The 17115-nt window shown below is 50.5% G+C and overlaps 2 protein-coding genes across 3 annotated transcripts in view; both read right to left on the bottom strand.

Moving 5' to 3' along the window:
* LOC116829207 (C-type lectin domain family 2 member D-like) overlaps positions 1-17115 on the bottom strand; it is a 276193-nt gene that overhangs the window by 125677 nt on the left and 133401 nt on the right. The gene's annotated exons all lie outside the window — the stretch shown is intronic.
* On the bottom strand, positions 5160-16254 carry LOC116829221 (C-type lectin domain family 2 member B-like). The gene is made up of 7 exons (XM_075071474.1): positions 16222-16254; positions 14437-14524; positions 12542-12703; positions 10159-10245; positions 7551-7741; positions 6743-6846; positions 5160-5799 (listed from the first exon to the last, which is right to left on the bottom strand). The coding sequence occupies exons 1-7, from the start codon at positions 16252-16254 to the stop codon at positions 5685-5687; spliced, it is 780 nt and encodes a 259-aa protein (XP_074927575.1). The 3' UTR covers positions 5160-5684.

Below are 17115 nucleotides of genomic sequence, written 5' to 3'. Positions count from 1 at the left end.
CCCCCCGTCAATCATCCTCTGGCCAGGCCCAGCTCCTAGGGAAAGTCACTGCTAGTTACAGATCTCAGGGCAAGAGCCCTTGTTCAGACAGATCACCAGCGTCCCAGACTGGCCTGCACTGCAAAGCCAGCGGCCTCATTAACTGCCTGTTGATGCCAGTAGGCCACTACAGAGCAGCGTGTTCCCGGTGGGACGTGACAAACTGCCACCCCACCTAGCATCATAGACAATTAGGGCTGGACCAGACCTCAGGAGGTCATCATCTAGCCCTAGGTCTCAGTCCTACTGCCTTTCAGATACGACGTGAGCCCTTTGCAGAGGCACCCAAGGGAATTAAATTATCTGGGCAAGGTCACTCCCTTAGGGTCGGGACCTTTGAAAAGCCCGGCTTGGAAGACTTTCGGGGTTGTGAAAAATGCCTGTATATTTAGATTGTAAATCAGCGACCCTGTGTTCAAATCACTCCACATTTCCCAGGAAAATTCCAGCCTAGCTCCAGTCTTGAGGCTGATCTGAGCCTTTTTGTTTCCAGCCCTACGTTTCTATGATTCTAAGTAGCTTCGCATTGTTTTGGAAGTAATACGATGATAAAACAGCCGTATGGTGGGCTAACGTAAGATGCATATCTGGAAGCTGTTGTACTAATGGCTTGATACCATGTCTGTGGTCAGTATCTAGACACACCCACCCACACATATATAAACACCGTTTTCCCAGGAGCAGGAATGTTTACATTTACAGGAGATAATATATATGGAGATATACCTGTCTCATGGAACTGGAAGGGACCCTGAAGGGTCATTGAGTCCAGCCCCCTGCCTTCACTAGTAATACCAAGTACTGATTTTTTGCTCCAGATCCCTAAGTGGCCCCTCAAGGATTGAACTTGCAACCCTGGGTTTAGCAGGCTAATGCTCAATGTTAGCCTTGTTCTCCTGACCAAACCCTCCCCAGTCCAACATCTAGTCTCACTTGTTCAACGTCCAGTGAAAGTATCTACCGGACACAGGCGTCTCCTTTCTGGCTTTTTCAAAATTGCTGATTCATGTTGCTGGCAGCTGCTGCTATGTTCCATTCCACTTCACAGATACAGACTAACAAGACTGCTACTCTGAATCCACTTCAATGGAGTGTGACCACATCTCTGCACAACCCAGCGAGCTGGGTCTTTAGTTTGCTTCTAAGGCGCTTGGGGATCTTTAGGAGAGTAAGGGAGCTTATTAAATGGAAGATCCTGAATTTATTGATAGCCAGTCTGGATGTGTGCATTGTTAAGAGGAGCAGTGAATGAAAAGAGGAATCCCCAGGCATAGCACACTAATCCCAGACTGATCTATCTGAAATTCCAGGAGTGGAAGAAGCTGTGAAAGGGGAGAAATTCTGGGTTCGAGTCTCTGCAGCTGATTACAACCAACTGTGGTGACTCTGCCTCAGAGGAGCCCAGGACTCACTCCCCAGGGCCTCACAGAAAGATAGGGGAGAAACAGCAGTTGGAGCAGCCCCTGAAAGGCAATGGAAACCCAGAGGGATCAGGAGAAGTGTCCAGTGAAGGGAGACTACAAGAGACTCTGGAATGGCAAAGACACAGAGACAGGCCTGCGTGAGGCTGACCCATTATGGAGCTACAGCAATCGCTTAGAAGGTCAATTTGCAGCTGAACTCAGATTTCATTGTTAGCCTGATTTACTCTCCCTTTCAGGCCCGTCTTTAGGATTTATGGGGCTCCTATACCCCACGGCAGCCCAGGTTCATGTGTGTGTTTTAGATAAGGGGAGTCTTTTGAAGGATGTATTTAAAAAACGATATGGCTGAAAATCCAAGCATTTAAAGGCGAAAGATGAATACTCAGATTGCACATCTAAAAATCTATGCAAGGATTTTGTAGAGAAGTGATTTTATTTTGCGGGGGGGGAGGCTCCATCTCCACTCCAAGGCCCCCCCTCGCTCCACCTCTTCCCATCCCAGCCCCCAGTGCCCCACCTTCACTCCACCTCTTTTTCTTTGTAGTTTTTCACTATAAGAATAAATGCTTGTGTAAGCAGAGTCAGGATGAGCTGTACCCTGACATCTGGTGGTGAAGTACGGGAAGTGTGGAAAGAATGTCTGGAATGCGAAATCTCAAATATTTGCATAGGCACGCCTGCCCCATCCCAGACTGCCGAGCTGTGGGACTGCTTTGTGACAGAAATGACTCAACCTCAGTTGGGTGGTACTTGCTAGACAAGTGGACATGGGTTCCAAAACCCTTGTGAGAGAGAGAGAGGTTGGAGACAGGTATTTGTACCTGGTGTGCAGGCTCCTTGTGGAGCTAGAAGCACCAGTTGTTCCTCCTCCTCCTCCTCCTCCTTCTCTCTCCACTGTTGGAATATCAGAGTTGATTTTTTATTCCCTTAAGATCTAGATACAGGGTTCTGAGTTGAACTCACTGTGGGCTAATGGTGCACTAGCAGTGGGCTCCCCTACTATGTGCTGAGATCACTAAGAGCTGAAAATCACAAAAGAGCTGAATTACTGAGCTGGAGCACTGAGTACTGGGCTAACTAGTGGGGGAGCCTGAAGCTATACTGTGGAACAGAGCAGCTGGTGGAGTGGAAGCAGTTTTATGAGGATGGCTGGAGCGGATCACAGGACAGCTGGTGGAGTGGAGCGGCTGGCAGAGCGGAGTAGCTGTGGGGCGTCTGGAGCAGCCCCACAGAGTGAGTGGAGCTGAGCAGTTTGCTGGGACAACTGGAGCAGCTCACGAGGCAGCTGGTGGAAGGAGCAGAGTGGAGCGGCTGTAAGGCGGAGCAGTTCGTGGAGAAGCGGAAGCAGAACTCACGGAGAGGCAGGGCAGTTGGTCCTGGACACGTAAGGTGCCCCTTTCACCCAGGCTGCGGGGAGGGACCTCTACAGATAGACACTTGAATTCTGGGTGGCATTGACCAGAGACTTTTTGGGTTGTTGGACTTTGGAGTTGATTGGAAGACCTAAGGGGGGGGGGGGAAAAAAAACCCCTAAGGGGGGGAAAGGACATTGCCAAATGTACTTGGGGGGGTGGTTATGGTTTGTGTTATAACTCTGTTTGTGGTGCTTCTCCAATGGGATGCCGCATTGATTCCTTCCTTTATTAAAAAGATTTCGCTACACTCAGACTCCGTGCTTGCGAGAGGGGAAGTATTGCCTCCTAGAGGCACCCAGAAGGGTATGGTATGTAAGTGTCCCAGGTCACTGGGTGGGGGCTCGAGCCGGTTATGCCTTGTGTTATTGAAATGGAACCCCTGGATACTGAACCTGGCCCTTGTTGCTGCCAACTCAGAGGGGCAGAAGGGTTACACTTCCTTATAAAGGGCTGTGGGGTAACTTATAACTGCTGGCAATTACAGCTGTTCCCAGCCTTTGGAGAGACAACAAGGTGCGGCCACTAGCCTGTTTAGTCCGTCTGGCTTGCTGGGGGAATGTCACATTGTAAGGCAGGGACCTGTGGATCCTGGAAAAACCCTGGTTGGGAGGGAGAGAGACGTGGGGCTCTCCCCAAGAGAGGTGATGGCTGAGGAGCCAGGAGCCTAGAACGCGTGTCCTCGGGGGCCCACAAAGGAGGAATATAGTCGCAGTTGCCCTGGACTGTGACAGTCCCATCTTCCCAAAGCAGAGGAGAATAAGGCCACATGATTCTTTATTTGGCCAGGGGGAAGATCCAGACTCTCACTTTCCAGGCAACAGCCTTACAACGGAGGAGGAAGGTTTGCAAAGGAAGCAGATCAGTAGCACGTAATCCTGTGCAGCACGTGCAGCTGGCAGAGAACCAAGGAAAACAGACTGTGGTAGAGGAAAGAAAGCGAGGGGAAAAAAAACAAACAACCCCCGAACTAGAGGAGAAAGAAAACCAGACAAAAACCAAACAGATGAGAGCACAAATTTTAAAAAAAAAAATAGTGTTTTTTTTTTAAATGGATCAGATGAAGTGGGTTCCAGCCCATGAAAGCTTATACACAAAGAAATGTGTTAGTCTCTAAGATGCCACAAGGGCTCCTTGTTGTTTCTGCTGATGCAGACTAACATGGCTGCCACTCTGAAACCTGTCAACATTTTTTAGTAAGTGAAAAATATATGCATCAAAATTATACAGAAATAAAAGCCAATTTCAAAGAACCTTGCAGATGGACTTTGGATTCACACCCACTGGTTTCATTGGAACTTACGACCCGTGCCTAACCATCATCATGCTCACTTTGTATCTCGGCCCTACCCCATTTCATCGGCTTGGGTTGTAAGTTCCTCAGGCCAAGGACAGCGCCTGCCATAGGAAGCGCCCTACCAAATTCATAGCCATGAAAAACACGTTGCGGACCGTGAAATCTGGTTTCCCCCTGTAAAATCTGGTCTTTTGTGTGCTTTTAGTCTGCATTATACAGATTTCACAGGGCAGACCAGTGCTTCTCAAATTGGGGGTCCTGACCCAAAAGGGTTTGGGGGGGTTGCAAGGTTATTTTAGGGGGTGGTCGCAGTATTGCCACCCTTACTTCAGTGCTGCTGCCTTCAGAGCTGGGTGGCCAGAGAGTGGCAGCTGCTAAATGAGGGCCCAGCTCTGCGGGCAGTAGCGCAGAAGTAAGAGTGGCGATACCATATCATGCCATCCTTACCTCTGCGCTGCTGCTGGCGGTGGCTCTGCCTTCAGACCTTGGCTGCTCTCCAGCTGCCCAGCACTGAAGGCAGCACTGCCGCCAGCAGCAGCGCAGAAGGCTAGCAGTACTGCAGAGCCCCCTACAATAACCTTGCAATCCCACCACAACTCCTTTTGGGGTTAGGACCCCTATAATTACTGCACCATGAAATTTCAGTCTTAAATAGATGAAATCATGAAATTTATGATTTTTAAAATCCTATGCTGTGAAATTGACCAAAATGGACTGTGAATTTGCTAGGGCCCTAACCATTGTGGGGGGCAGGTGTGGCACTGTCAAATATAGGATTTTACCCTCTGAAGGATAAACAGCAGCGACTTTTCTTTAGTCACATTGATAGATTTAAAGTGCAGGGTGCCAGCAGCTGGATCACAGGCACGGACTTTTGTTTTTCCCAGTGTGGGCTTCACCCCTGCTCCACCCCGAGGCCCCACCCTTGCTCCATCTCTTCCCTCCCCCAAAGTTCCTCCTGCCCATCCACCACTTGCTCCTCCCCTGAGCGCCTCCTGCTAGCCACTCGCGGATCCGCAGCCAGCTCTGCTGGTTCCAGAACAGCTGATCCGCGGCCAGTCAGGGAGCTGTGGAGCCACTGGCGGGTACTGAGCGCCCCCTATTTTTTTCTCGTGGGTGCTTCAGCCCCAGACCACCCACAGATTTGGCGCCTATAAGCTGGACCTAGGTACAGAGAATCCCCGCTGCAACAGTTTTTCCTCTGACAGCTCGCAGACTGCAAGGACGTGGAGTTGAGAGTCTGTCTGATGCTTCAGAATTTGCCGAAATCTTGGTACCACTGAGGAAAAAGCAGCTGCTGAGAGGCTCTGGACCACCTTCACTTGCACAGAAACAAGATACAGCACGTCACTAGCGCCCTCACCCCTCTGCTGCCTTAAAAACAGAGTGCATTTAAAAAAAAATACATTCAGTAGAAAAGTCGGGGAGCGGGTGCGTGTGTCCCTGTGCATACAGTAGCACTTCAGCTGAGCTCTGACATCTCTGCTTGCCCTTGTGCTCCATTCTCCTCTCTCAGCTAAGTCCGGCAGGCTTGCTGCAGATCCAGTATCGCACCGTGTTGCACCAAGAAGAGGTGACGGCTTCATCGTTCAAATATGCGCACTCACCCTGTGCTCTGACTTTGAACCTGCATTGCAAGCACCACAGAATTAAAGTCAAGGCTTCGTATTCTATGCAGCACGGCAGACAGAAAGCAAGTGGCTAGGACCTCTACATTATGTACACTGTCCCCTTTCACTTTTGTATAGTCCGGTTAGTCCAACATCCCTGGTTATGGTTCACATTCAACGCTGCTCTCCAATTTTTAATTTCACTGTGATACACTATTTTGGTGAAAAGTTCCAAACACAATTGCATCACAGAAGTTGTCAGGGGAAACTGGGAAGTTTAAGCAGCTAGGGTAGGGACAGCTGGGGCTTTTCTTATCTAGGATAATACTGGGTTTTGGGATCCAGCAAGCAGTTGAAACTTTTGTCACCGGGAAGGGGGTGCATCACCTTTGTCTCTCCCCATTTTGGGGACATGAAAGAGAGGATTAAATTTGGGGAAGGGGGTTGAATTTTTCTTTCACAGCGCCAGCAATCCTTGATAGCAACTATCTGCCCCAGGATCTGGGACTTCATCCAGTGGCGATGGGGAAGTCTGCTGGCTTGATGCTTCTGTTAAAATGGTCAGCAGCAAAACAGTTACGTGTGGATGTTGAAAACTGCCTAGGGTTGGGTTAAGCCCAGCTGTAATCAGCTGAGCTATTAAGGCTTGTCTCAGAACTATCACAACAGCAGTTCTCTCCATTTCCTCAGGGATATGTTTTACTACTCAAAACAGTTCAACATCAAACAAAGAACTAAACCGGGCCCTGCCTCCAGCAAGCACCTACCTGTTCCTGCCCGCTCTCAGCAGAGCGGTTTGATGGCCTTTGAGCTAAGCCTGTAAATCACCGGATTCTCTCTGATGATCCCTGGCCTCAGCCCCATCAGTTGGGGGGGCAGCTAACGAGTCACATTTGTGGCTAAGTCAATTTCCCTGATAGCGCCCCCCCCCGCCCCCCATTGACAAGAAAGAGAACTCACCAGTGATTGAATTCGGTGCCGTTGGTCCATTTCCAGACCTGGCCCGGTTCCCTCCGGAGGCCAATCCAGTGCTCAGAGAGGTCTTTATGGCGCTTAATGAAAGCCTTTCCAAAAGCGAAAGTGAAAGATATTATTCACCACAACCTGCATTCGAGTCTCTCTGTGCTGCTGATGGGGCCTAGTGCAGTCTGCAGCGCTATTCTAGCTGCCAGCGACACCAAAGCCTCCTCGTTAAGGTTATGGGTGGGGCCTTACCAAAATCACAGCTGTGAAAAAAACATCACGGACCGTGAAATCAGACCTCCTCCGTGAAATCTATCTATGTAGGGGGAGGGGCAGGGCCGGGGGCGCCCAAGCTAGGGGCTACTACTGTGTCCCCATCTCTAGCTGCTAGTCTTCGGGATGGGGAGGGACAGGACTTTCTCCTCCCTTGCACAGAGGCTCTCAGGGGAGATCAGACTGCCTCTGGGTACCTCCTCCAGGGCTGGGTGGAAGCTCCAGGGCTTCCTGCAGCCGCAAGAGGTTGCCAGAGCTGGAGGTGGATCTGATCTCCCCTGTGCTGCTGGGAGCACCCTGCAGCCAGGGGAGGTACCCAGAGGTAGGTCTGATCTCCCGCATCAACTTCTGTCTGACTAGAGCTAGGAGCCGGGCTGGGGAGCTATGGGGGAGATCAAACCCACCTCCACGAACCTCCACCTCTGTGGGTGGTGTGAGTGGTGAGAGGAGAGCACGGTCAGGAGTAAGGGGCGGGGGCACAACCCTCAAAAGTTTGGGGATCACTGCTCTAAAGTCTGAAAGGGTAGCTCACCATTTCCTGAGGGGTGTCGATCTCAGCCAGGGAGGCACCGAAGGAGGAGCAGTTGTTCTGGCTGTTGTTCCAGTCCCTTTCGGCCTCGGAGAAGTAGTAGCATTTCCTTCCGTACCCGACCCAGCTGTCTGGGCAGCAGCGGCCAGCGGCCAGAGGATCAGAACCAGCTGAAGATGGGTTAAACTTTACTACTGAAAATGAGAAAGTCAAACAGGTCAAAGATTCTCTCCCTCTCTGTATAGGAGGGGGGTAAGGGGCAATAAATGTTCTCAGAACCAGAGACCCCCATTAAACCAAGGATAGTGCAGCTGCTGCTCCGGGCCTCAGTTTCCCTCTCCAAGGTCGGCCTCCTCAGCTTTCCAGCCACTGCTCTGTGCTGCAGATGTAGCTTCGCCCTCCGTTCAAGTCCACAACAAACGTATCCCCTTCCAGGTTGCCAAGGGTCCAAATTAAGAAGTCCCAGACAAACGAAGATGTCCTGCCGAATCTCAGGACTTCCTGTCAGCTCACCCCCTACACCCAATTTATTTTATTTTTTTTACTAAACATTTAAAATTTTATTAGTTTCTTAATACAGCTCAAATATAAGAGCAGGTAGAACATTCATTTACAGTCCTCCTTGACCAACATCTCAGCAAGCGAAATGCATATCTGGTCTTAAACTATTCCGGTTCTTTATTGCTAAAAACAACTTTCACTTTGCCTCCCCTTACTGGCATTCCAAAATACTTGTCCTTGGTAATAAAATAATCTCATTTCTAAACCAGAGTAGATTAAAGTCTTTTAAAGGAAGCATAGTTACATTTTACTAATTAATAATTCCAAGTCTTTCAAAGCAAGAGCCCACTAATATACATTTTTAGAATGACAAAATTTTAGCTTATGTAAAATATCACTATGCACTAACGAAATGAAGAGAGTTGATTTTATACTTTCCAGACAGACCTATGATTCCAAAGGGACCATTCACAACAATAATAGGATAGCAGAAATAAAATGATGGGATTTTCCAATTCCTAGCCCTTTTCCTTACAGACCCTTCCTCAAGGCCTTCCAAGGGAGCCTGCCTGGTCCCTTTGTTCCCGCTCTCAGTCCCTTTATAAGGACCAGGTGATTAAGCTCTCACTTGACCCTCCTTAGTCTCCCTCTCTCAGGCTAGGAAGCAACTAATTAACTATGGCACTGCTTAAAGGGACTAGTTGCCCCATGACACCTTGATGCCATTTCATGTTACCGATTGTCACAGCGATTCCAGACCCTGTTTATGGTAAATCTCTGCCCCCGCCCCCCGTCTACCATAGGCACCAACTTCTTGCATTCCCGGGGGTGGGGAGGGGGGAAGGTGCTCGACCCTCGCTCTGCCCCAGGCCCCGCCCCCACTTCACCCCTCTCCCAAGCCCTCACCCCTCCTTTTCCTGCCCAGTCTCTTCCTGCCCGCCCCCCCAGCACCTCCTACATGCCACCGAACAGCTGATCGCGGGAGGCACTTGGGGGGGGGGGGACAGCTGATCGTTGGGGCCCGCTGACAGGTAGGAGGCACTAGGAGTGGGGAGGGACATCTATCTGTGGGGCTGCCGGTAGGTGCTGGGCACCCACTATTTTTTTTCCGTAGGTGCCCCATACCTGGACAGGAAAGGGCGCACAGGAAGTTTCCGCACCCAAAGCCAGTGCCTTAACCCTTGGACCATCCTCCCTTCCATGAAAGCCCCTCAGAAATGGTAACTGACTGTTCGACTTTACAGAGCCTGCCTTCAGCACAGCCTAGGAGACTCAGGCTACATCTGCACTTCAGGATAAATTCGAATTAGCTTAAACTGATTTTATAAAACAGATATTATAAAGTCGATTGTGCGTGTCCACGCTAGGCACATTAATTCGGTGGTGTGTGTCCATGGTCCGAGGCTAGCGTCGATTTCTGGAGCGGTGCACTGTGGGTAGGTACTGTAAAATAATGAGGCCAATAACGTCGATTTGCGTCCACACTAACCCTAATCCGATATAGTAATATCGATTTTAGCATTACTCCTCTCGTTTTGTAGGAGTACAGAAATCGATTTAAAGAGCCCTTTAAATCGATATAAAGAGCAGTGTAGTGTGGACGGGTGCAGCGTTAAATCGATTTAACGCTGTTAAAATCGGTTTAACAGCGTAGTGTAGACCAGGCCTCAAATGAGCTGGCACGACCGACAGTCGACTGTACCATCAATACAAACAGAGGGGAAACAGAGTCAGCAGCACTTTCGCTCACTTGACTTTTCAAGGCGGTGCGTCCTGGCTGAGACCAACCTCTGACAGGCTCCTGGAACTGTCTATACAAAAGGTGGAGAGAATGAAAAAGGGGAGATTTCTTTTCTCCCCTGGTGTGGCAGAAAAAGGGGGCTACACAGTAAAACTAGCTGAAAACCCTCAATGAAATGCAACCCTTTCACGGCAGTAGAGGAGGGACAGGGATGGTGCCCCATGGGTAATACTGAAGAGCTGATCTAAAGAGCCAGTGATGAAGTAGTAAGAGGAAGGAGTGGAAGTTGGAGGCTGGGGAAGTGCGAATATGTGACTGTGATCGCTCAGGCAAAACAGGAAGTGCAGAGACGGAGGGCTAGAAACTCACCAGCCAGAACAATGATGATAGCGCTCAAAACTAAGATTACTCCAGCTACAAAAGCATGTTTCTTGAACTTGTGGTTACATGAATAACCTAAAATAGGGAGAGAAAAACCATTAGTGCTCTTGAGGGAGCGGCGTTATCTAAATAATAACAGAAATGGTTTGATTTCCAGTTAGACAAGGAGTATGAAGTAATAGCTTTTATTGGAGCCATTGCTGCTGGTGAAAGAGACAGCATTCAAGCGACACAGACATCTTCTTCAATTCTGTGTAAGCTCAAAAGCTTGTTTCTCTCAGCAACAGAAGTTGGTTCAATAAAAGATATCACTCCCCCTGGCTTGTCTCTCTAATGTCCTGGGACCAACACGGCTACAAGTACATTGCAAACAACCGTGGTTGATTTCCAGTAACATCTAGAGACTCCAACTGAGATCAGAGCCCAGTTGTGCCGGGCGCTGCACAGATACACAGTGAGAGACAGTCCCTGCTCTAGCTGAGATCAGGGCTCCGTTGTGCCGGGTGCTGCACAGACACACAGGGAGAGACAGTCCCTGCTCTAGCTGAGATCAGGGCTCTGTTGTGCCAGGGGCTTCACAGACACACAGGGAGAGACAGTTCCTGCCCCAGCTGAGATCAGGACCTGGTTGTGCCAGGAGTTGCACAGACCCATGGGAGAGACAGTCCCTGCCCCAGCTGAGATCAGGGTCCCGTTGTGCTGGGCGCTGCACAGACACACAGCGAGAAACAGTCCCTGCCCTAAAGGGCTTACAATCTAAATAGACAAGACACATAAAGGAAGGTTTACTTTCCCCATTTTACAGTTGAGGAATGGAGGCATAGAAATATTAAGTGACTTGCCTAAGGTCACAAAGGAAGTCAGAGCAAGGAATTGAACCCAATCCTCTTTAGTTTTAATCCAGTGCCCACAGTTTCACTAGGGAAGCACATTCCCTACTCTCAACCCACAGCACTGGAGCAAGGCCCTAGCTTTCTGAGTTGTTTACTCCCAGGTCTCTGCGTCTAAATCACAAAGTTCTCCAGGTCCATGTGTTCCCCGGGGTTCTTTCAACCCAGAGCTCTCGGTAACGTGTACTCTGTGCCAGGTGGTGTCAGGAAATACAAAATCTCCCCGTACGCATGCTGGGCAATGACCATTACCAGAACAGGCAGGGGTCCTGATCTCAGCAGGACCTCTTGGTGCTGTGGTAATATAAAGAACAATAAAGTAGGGATCCATTTTATGATCAGAGATCCAGGATAGGGTGCAGGACACTGTTTCTTTTGAGAGCTAAGGTATTAACTACAACATTTTTACTCCTTTAACGACGTCACTACAGCCTCCCTAGTGTGAACACATTTATACAGGTATCAAGGCACCATAAGCTTTTTCTACAGGTGATAACCCCACCTTGCCAATTACACCAGGAATCAAACCACAGCCCTCCAGTGCTGGAAGCATGAGCAGATACAGCTTGAACCAAACTAGCATAGTGGAGGCAGGAACAGATTCCAGTCCTCTGTGGATCTGGCACAGGGGGCCTGTGACACACACTGACCAGAGAAGTGGTTCTCAAGCTGCGGCCCATATGACATCCCAGGGCCATACACGTAGTAGGGGATGCAGCCCACAATGGTAAATAGGTTGAGAACAACTGGACTAGAGAGTTGCACACAGACAGATCAGAATAAGAGAGTCCACATGGGGGTTGTACCGAGGTAAGTATATCCGTTTACATTCACGTCTTAGCGTATATGGGGATAACTTTCCCATGTGGCCAAGCCCTTAGCCTCTGTCTCTCCTGCTAACCATCTCCTAGAGAGTGAGGGTTTAAGGTGCTTGTCTACACGGGAGAATTTACTGGTATAGGTCATGCCTGTAATATTATACCACTATGGTTACACTGGGCTAGCTCCCCATGAAGACACATTTATTCCAGAATAGGTGTGTTCACACAGGAAGTTATACTAGTAGAGGGAGGGATAGCTCAGTGGTTTGAGCATTGGCCTGCTAAACCTAGGGTTGTGAGCTCAACCCTTGAGGGGGCCTGTTGGGGATCAGTCCTGCCTTGAGTAGGGGGGTAGAACTAGGTGACTGCCTGAGGCCCCATCCAACCTTGACAGTCTGTGATTTAGGGGGGAGGGGTAGCTCAGTGGTTTGACTATTGGCCTGCTAAACCCAGGGTTGTGAATTCAATCCTTGAGGGGGCAACTTAAGAACCTGGGGGAAATATCAGTACTTGGTCCTGCAAGTGAAGGCAGGGGGCTGGACTCAACGGCCTTTCAAGCCCTTCCAGGTCTAGGAGATAGGTATATCTCCAATTATTATTTTTTTAACTATAATGGTATAAATATACTGGTAAATTTCTCTGCACAAAGTCCGAAGTTACCTGGTTCATCTCCTCTGTCCAGGTGTCCATTATAATTAAGAGGCTCCATCAGCTGCTGTTGCTGCTGAACAGAATTCTCTCCTCCTCCCTCTGCGTTTTCATTGCCATTAAGACGCTCTTCCATTTGCAGTTTCCCCCCAGAACGATCTCCGTGTCCTCTCTCTGAAAGGCAGGGGCAGAGGCATGAGCTAGCAGCATGGGTACGCGTACGCAGGAGACCAACAGAGCTTGTGCAGTCCCTGCCACCATGGCTATATGGCTCTCGTTACTGGAGCTAGCTCTAGTATTCTAGCTTCAAACGGCTTCCCAAACTGCAGTCACACCTCCCAGCTGCAGTGTACACGTAGCCTAAAGCCAAGGCAAGAGGTGAAGCACAAGGTACCAATGAGATGGTTTTGGCTAGCCAGTGATCACAGCATTCCCGCTGCCTGACTATGGCCATGTGGTCTGTCAGCAGCAGGGCAGGAATTTGGGTGTTTTTCTCCTTGCCCCATCTACGGGAATATGTGATTGTCTCAGCTTTCATTAAAACAAACGAACAAAAAACCACCCTCAAAGTGTCCAGCCCCCGTGCTTGGTGAGAAAAACTCGAGACCGTGATGCGAGGGCAGCTCCAGGCTAGGAAAAGGACCTGATGGGATTACTTTTAAACATCATTGCTTCGTTTTATGCCAATCTCGTGATGACGCGTGATTTTTGGACACTTGGGGTTGGTGATACTGTCTCTTCTCCATGTCAGCCAGCCACACCTCACCCCACCCTAGGGTGACCAGATGTCCCGATTTTATAGGGACAGTCCCAATTTTTGGGTCTTTTTCTTATATAGGCTCCTATTACCCCCCACCCCCATCCTGATTTTTCACACTTGCTGTCTGGTCACCCTACCCGACCCAGCTCAACCCTGCCCCTCTCTCCCCATGCACCCCTCCCCCACCGGACTCCCCCGCCATACAGACCCCCCGCCTCACTCTGCAGTGCGCAGCCGCAGTGCCAGGCAGCAGGCTCAGGCGCCGCTTCGGCTGTTGTATTCTATCCCCTTCGTCTGCCCGCAGGACGTTCGCCGCCATTTTGGTATTGGCATCGGCCGGGCCTGGGAATGCTCCTTCAGGTCCGCGATGGTTCACGCAGCAGCCCCCCCGCCCCCGAAGGGGGACCCAGGCGTCCTGCCCGGAACACGAGCACCTCAGAGCCCCCCCTCATCTGCGGGGCCCGCGCCCCCCCGCCTTCACTCTGAAAGCGGGGGGTGAAACCCCAAGGCTGCCCCCCCATCAGTGTGTAGGGAGGATCGAGGGTTCCTCCGCTTTACCCCCCCCCAGAAATAGAGGAGCACCTCCTAACCCACCCCCGATTAGTGCAGGAAGAGGGGAGGATTGGGGGTGTCCCAGCACAGCTGTCCCTATAAAAGGGGGGAGGTGCAGCCCCCAAAGCCCCCCCCCGATTAGTGCAGGAAGAGAGGAGGATTGGGGTGCCCCAGCACAGCTGCCCCAATAAAAGGGGAAGTGCACCCCCCAAAGCGCCCCCCCGATTAGCACAGGAAGAGGGGAGGATTGGGGTGCCCCAGCACAGCTGTCCCTATAAAAGGGGGGAGGTGCAGCCCCCAAAGACCCCCGATTAGCACAGGAAGAGGGGAGGATTGGGGTGCCCCAGCACAGCTGCCCCTATAAAAGTGGGGAGGTGCGGCCCCCAAAACCCCCCAGGATTAGTGCAGGAGGAGGGGAGGATTGGGGTGCCCCAGCACAGCTGCCCCTATAACAGGTGGGAGGTGCAGCCCCCAAAGCCCCCCAGGATTAGTGCAGGAGGAGGGGGAGGTCTCTAAGTCCCCCCCTCCCCCCGTTCCTCTTCTCCCACTACAAGACACAGGGGGCAGCTCCTCTCCTAGATGGTGAGAAAGTTACCAGCTTTCTCTCTGCTGCTGCTGCAGCGCTCGTAGCCCAGCAAATCTGATCTGGATCCTGCCTGCAACTCCCCCGCCTCGGTAATACTCTGCTAAACCTCGGTCTGTCTCTTATCTAAACTCTGCAGGCACATCCTTGCCCCAGCCTTTGTAATACATCTCTGTAAATTAGTTTTTTCTCAGATGTTTTTTTTAGGTTGAGTGTCCCAGTGAGCTGCGTTAATCAGAGGCAGGAAGCCAGAATGAGTCAGTTCATTCAATAACCAGTTCTGATATAGTCTCAGTTTGAAAAAGTGCAAAACAATGTGGGACAGTGCAAAATATGGGCTGTAAAAGAGTCTCATCCGAGTGTGTGTGGGGTGCCCCTCAGGACACAGGTGTATAAGGGGTTGGGATTTGATTTGCTATCCCACACCTGTGTGAAATGGGGGCTCTGAGGGCAGGGACAGATGAACTCTCCTATGGGCCTGGGGCTATTAGATTTTGTGGGGCTACAGGGGATTTGGAGTGGGCTCAGGGCTGCGGATTGGGGTGCGGGAGGGAGTGCAGCTCCAGCTGGGGGGCGGGGCCACGGATGGGATGAGATTGTGGTGCAGCAGGAGGTTTAGAGTGTGGGCTCTGGGAGGGAGTTTGGGTGTAGGAGGGGGCTCAGGTGGAGTAAGGGGTTGGGGTGCAGGAGGGGGTGTGGGGTGCAGGCTCCCGCCAGGAGCTGCTTACCTCAGGCGGCTCCTGGTCAGCCGCACAGCAGGGCTAAGGCAGGATTCCTGCCTGCCCTGGTTTCGCGCTGCTCTGCTCCCTGAGGCGGCCAGCATGTCCAGCCACTAGGCAGAGGGGCCAGGCTGCTCTGTGTGGTCCATACTGCCCATGTCCACAGGCACCGCCTCTGCAGCCCCCATGGGCTGCAGTACCTGGCCAATGGGAGCTGCAGAGCTGGCCCTGGGGCAGGGATATTCCTTGAAAGCCCCTTGCCTAGGGGCCACAGGGACACATTGGCGAGTCGGTGCCTGCGGCTCCAGCCCACGGTGGGGGAGGCTTGAGGAATGGTGTTCGGCCCATGGTGCAGAAATTTGCTGTAGGCTGGATGAAAAGAAGCAGTGGGCCGTATCTGGCCTTCAGGGCCCTCCTTAGCCCGAGGCCCTGGGCTGCAGCCCTTAAAGCCCCTGCATTAATCCAGTCCTGTCTGAGCGGGTGCCAAATGGATTTGAGTTTGAACTGATTTTTACACCTTGAGGGCATTTGGGTGTGGAAGCAAATGCAGGCAGGGTGCGAGGTCCTTAGTCCTCCTGTGTCAGGGGTAGATTCATCAGGCATCTTCCCCAGATATAGTGTGTGTTTGGAGTTTGATTCCCCACTACATCAAATGTCGTCCTAACCAATGTTGGAAAGTATAGAAATGCAGAGTTAAGTTCATCTAAATAACCTAAAATCTGTCCCATGTCCCCGTCACCCCACTCTGTCCTATCCATGACATGGGCCCTAACCCTTGGAATTTCTTCCCCCCCCCCCCCCCCCGTGGCTTGAATATTTTGACTTTCCTGGCACACTGCAAAGTTCATATGCACCAAGGGTGGGATTGGTGGCTAATGGGAAAGTGCACTGGCGGATTTTAAGGTGCCTCGAACGCATCTGGTGATTCAGTGGTGTGTGTGGGAGGAAGGGATGCTGCTTTGGTCACATTTTACTTCATATCTCCTATGTCCATGTGCTTTGTACATGTGTGTTCAGCCCAGGTCCTGTTTGGCATGAAACTTGTTTAAATCTGAAATCTAAATAAAGAAATAGGTACAAGCTGGTGACAACCGTCAGAACTAGTTGACATCTTAATCCCGGTCTGCCTTGGCAGTTTGTCATGGTCTCTGGGAACACAAGCACTGTACACTTTAGTAGCTTAAGAACCCTCCAGTTTTCAGATGCTGGTCTCATTAGCTATATCCCCCACAGTTTATGGAGCAGGATATGTGAAATTGAACCACAAGTGTATGCAGGATTCAGGGCTTCCAGGATGAAATAGAGTCTAACCTCTTGTATATAATAAAAACTGTGAAACTCCCCGTGGCTGGTGTGAGAGAATAATAAGGGAGAGATGGGAAGAGGCTGGATAATTTTTGCTGTGTAACTGAAGCGTAAGCGGAGAGAGAGTGGCTTGGTAAATTGGCCTTCTCTTCACTAAGAACAAAAAGGGTGTTTAACATGTTAGCACCTTAGTGCAGACAGAGCCATTTGTATTTTAATGTGTTAGCTGGTCAAAGTAAAACCTATGCCACCTCCAGTGGTTGATCCCCACCAGCTAACACGTTAAAATATAAATCACCCTCTCTATGTTAGGGTTTTAACACGTCTGCAACACACTTTTTTTTTCCTAGTGAAGACCAGGCCTTGGAGAACAGTCTGATTGTGTAGGGGAGCAGATACAGAAACAGGATTAAGGCTGTTTGTCGGCACTTGAACTCTTCAATTCAGTGCTGTCCAGTTTTTTTAAAGTTTCCCCTTAACTGCAAAACTTCCTGTTTCGTTTTTAGAAATGACATACATTTTATTTTCATCAAAAACATGCCATCGACTAAAGCTCAGGACATGAGTACATAATTTCACAATGCACTGCCACTCACTCTGCTACAGAATGTTTCTGGACCATTGTGGCACACCAGGCTCTGTTAGATGGCTGATTGTGTGCTCTGTG

This window comes from Chelonoidis abingdonii, chromosome 12 (genome assembly GCF_003597395.2).
Source record: "Chelonoidis abingdonii isolate Lonesome George chromosome 12, CheloAbing_2.0, whole genome shotgun sequence".
In the NCBI taxonomy this organism is placed as follows: Eukaryota; Metazoa; Chordata; order Testudines; family Testudinidae; genus Chelonoidis; species Chelonoidis abingdonii.
The sequence above is the reverse complement of the archived record's forward strand: the minus strand, read 5'-3'. Positions and strand labels throughout refer to the sequence as shown.

Excerpts from the sequence above, each read along its gene's own strand:
- LOC116829221 (XM_075071474.1), bottom strand. The coding sequence starts at position 16,254 with ATGTCAACTAGTTCTGACGGTTGTCACCAGCTT. Across the intron at positions 12,704-14,436 it reads CAGCAGCAGAGAGAAAGCTG|AGAGAGGACACGGAGATCGT; the intron begins GTAACTTTCTCA and ends CCTGCCTTTCAG. Across the intron at positions 10,246-12,541 it reads GGACAGAGGAGATGAACCAG|GTTATTCATGTAACCACAAG; the intron begins GTAACTTCGGAC and ends TCCCTATTTTAG.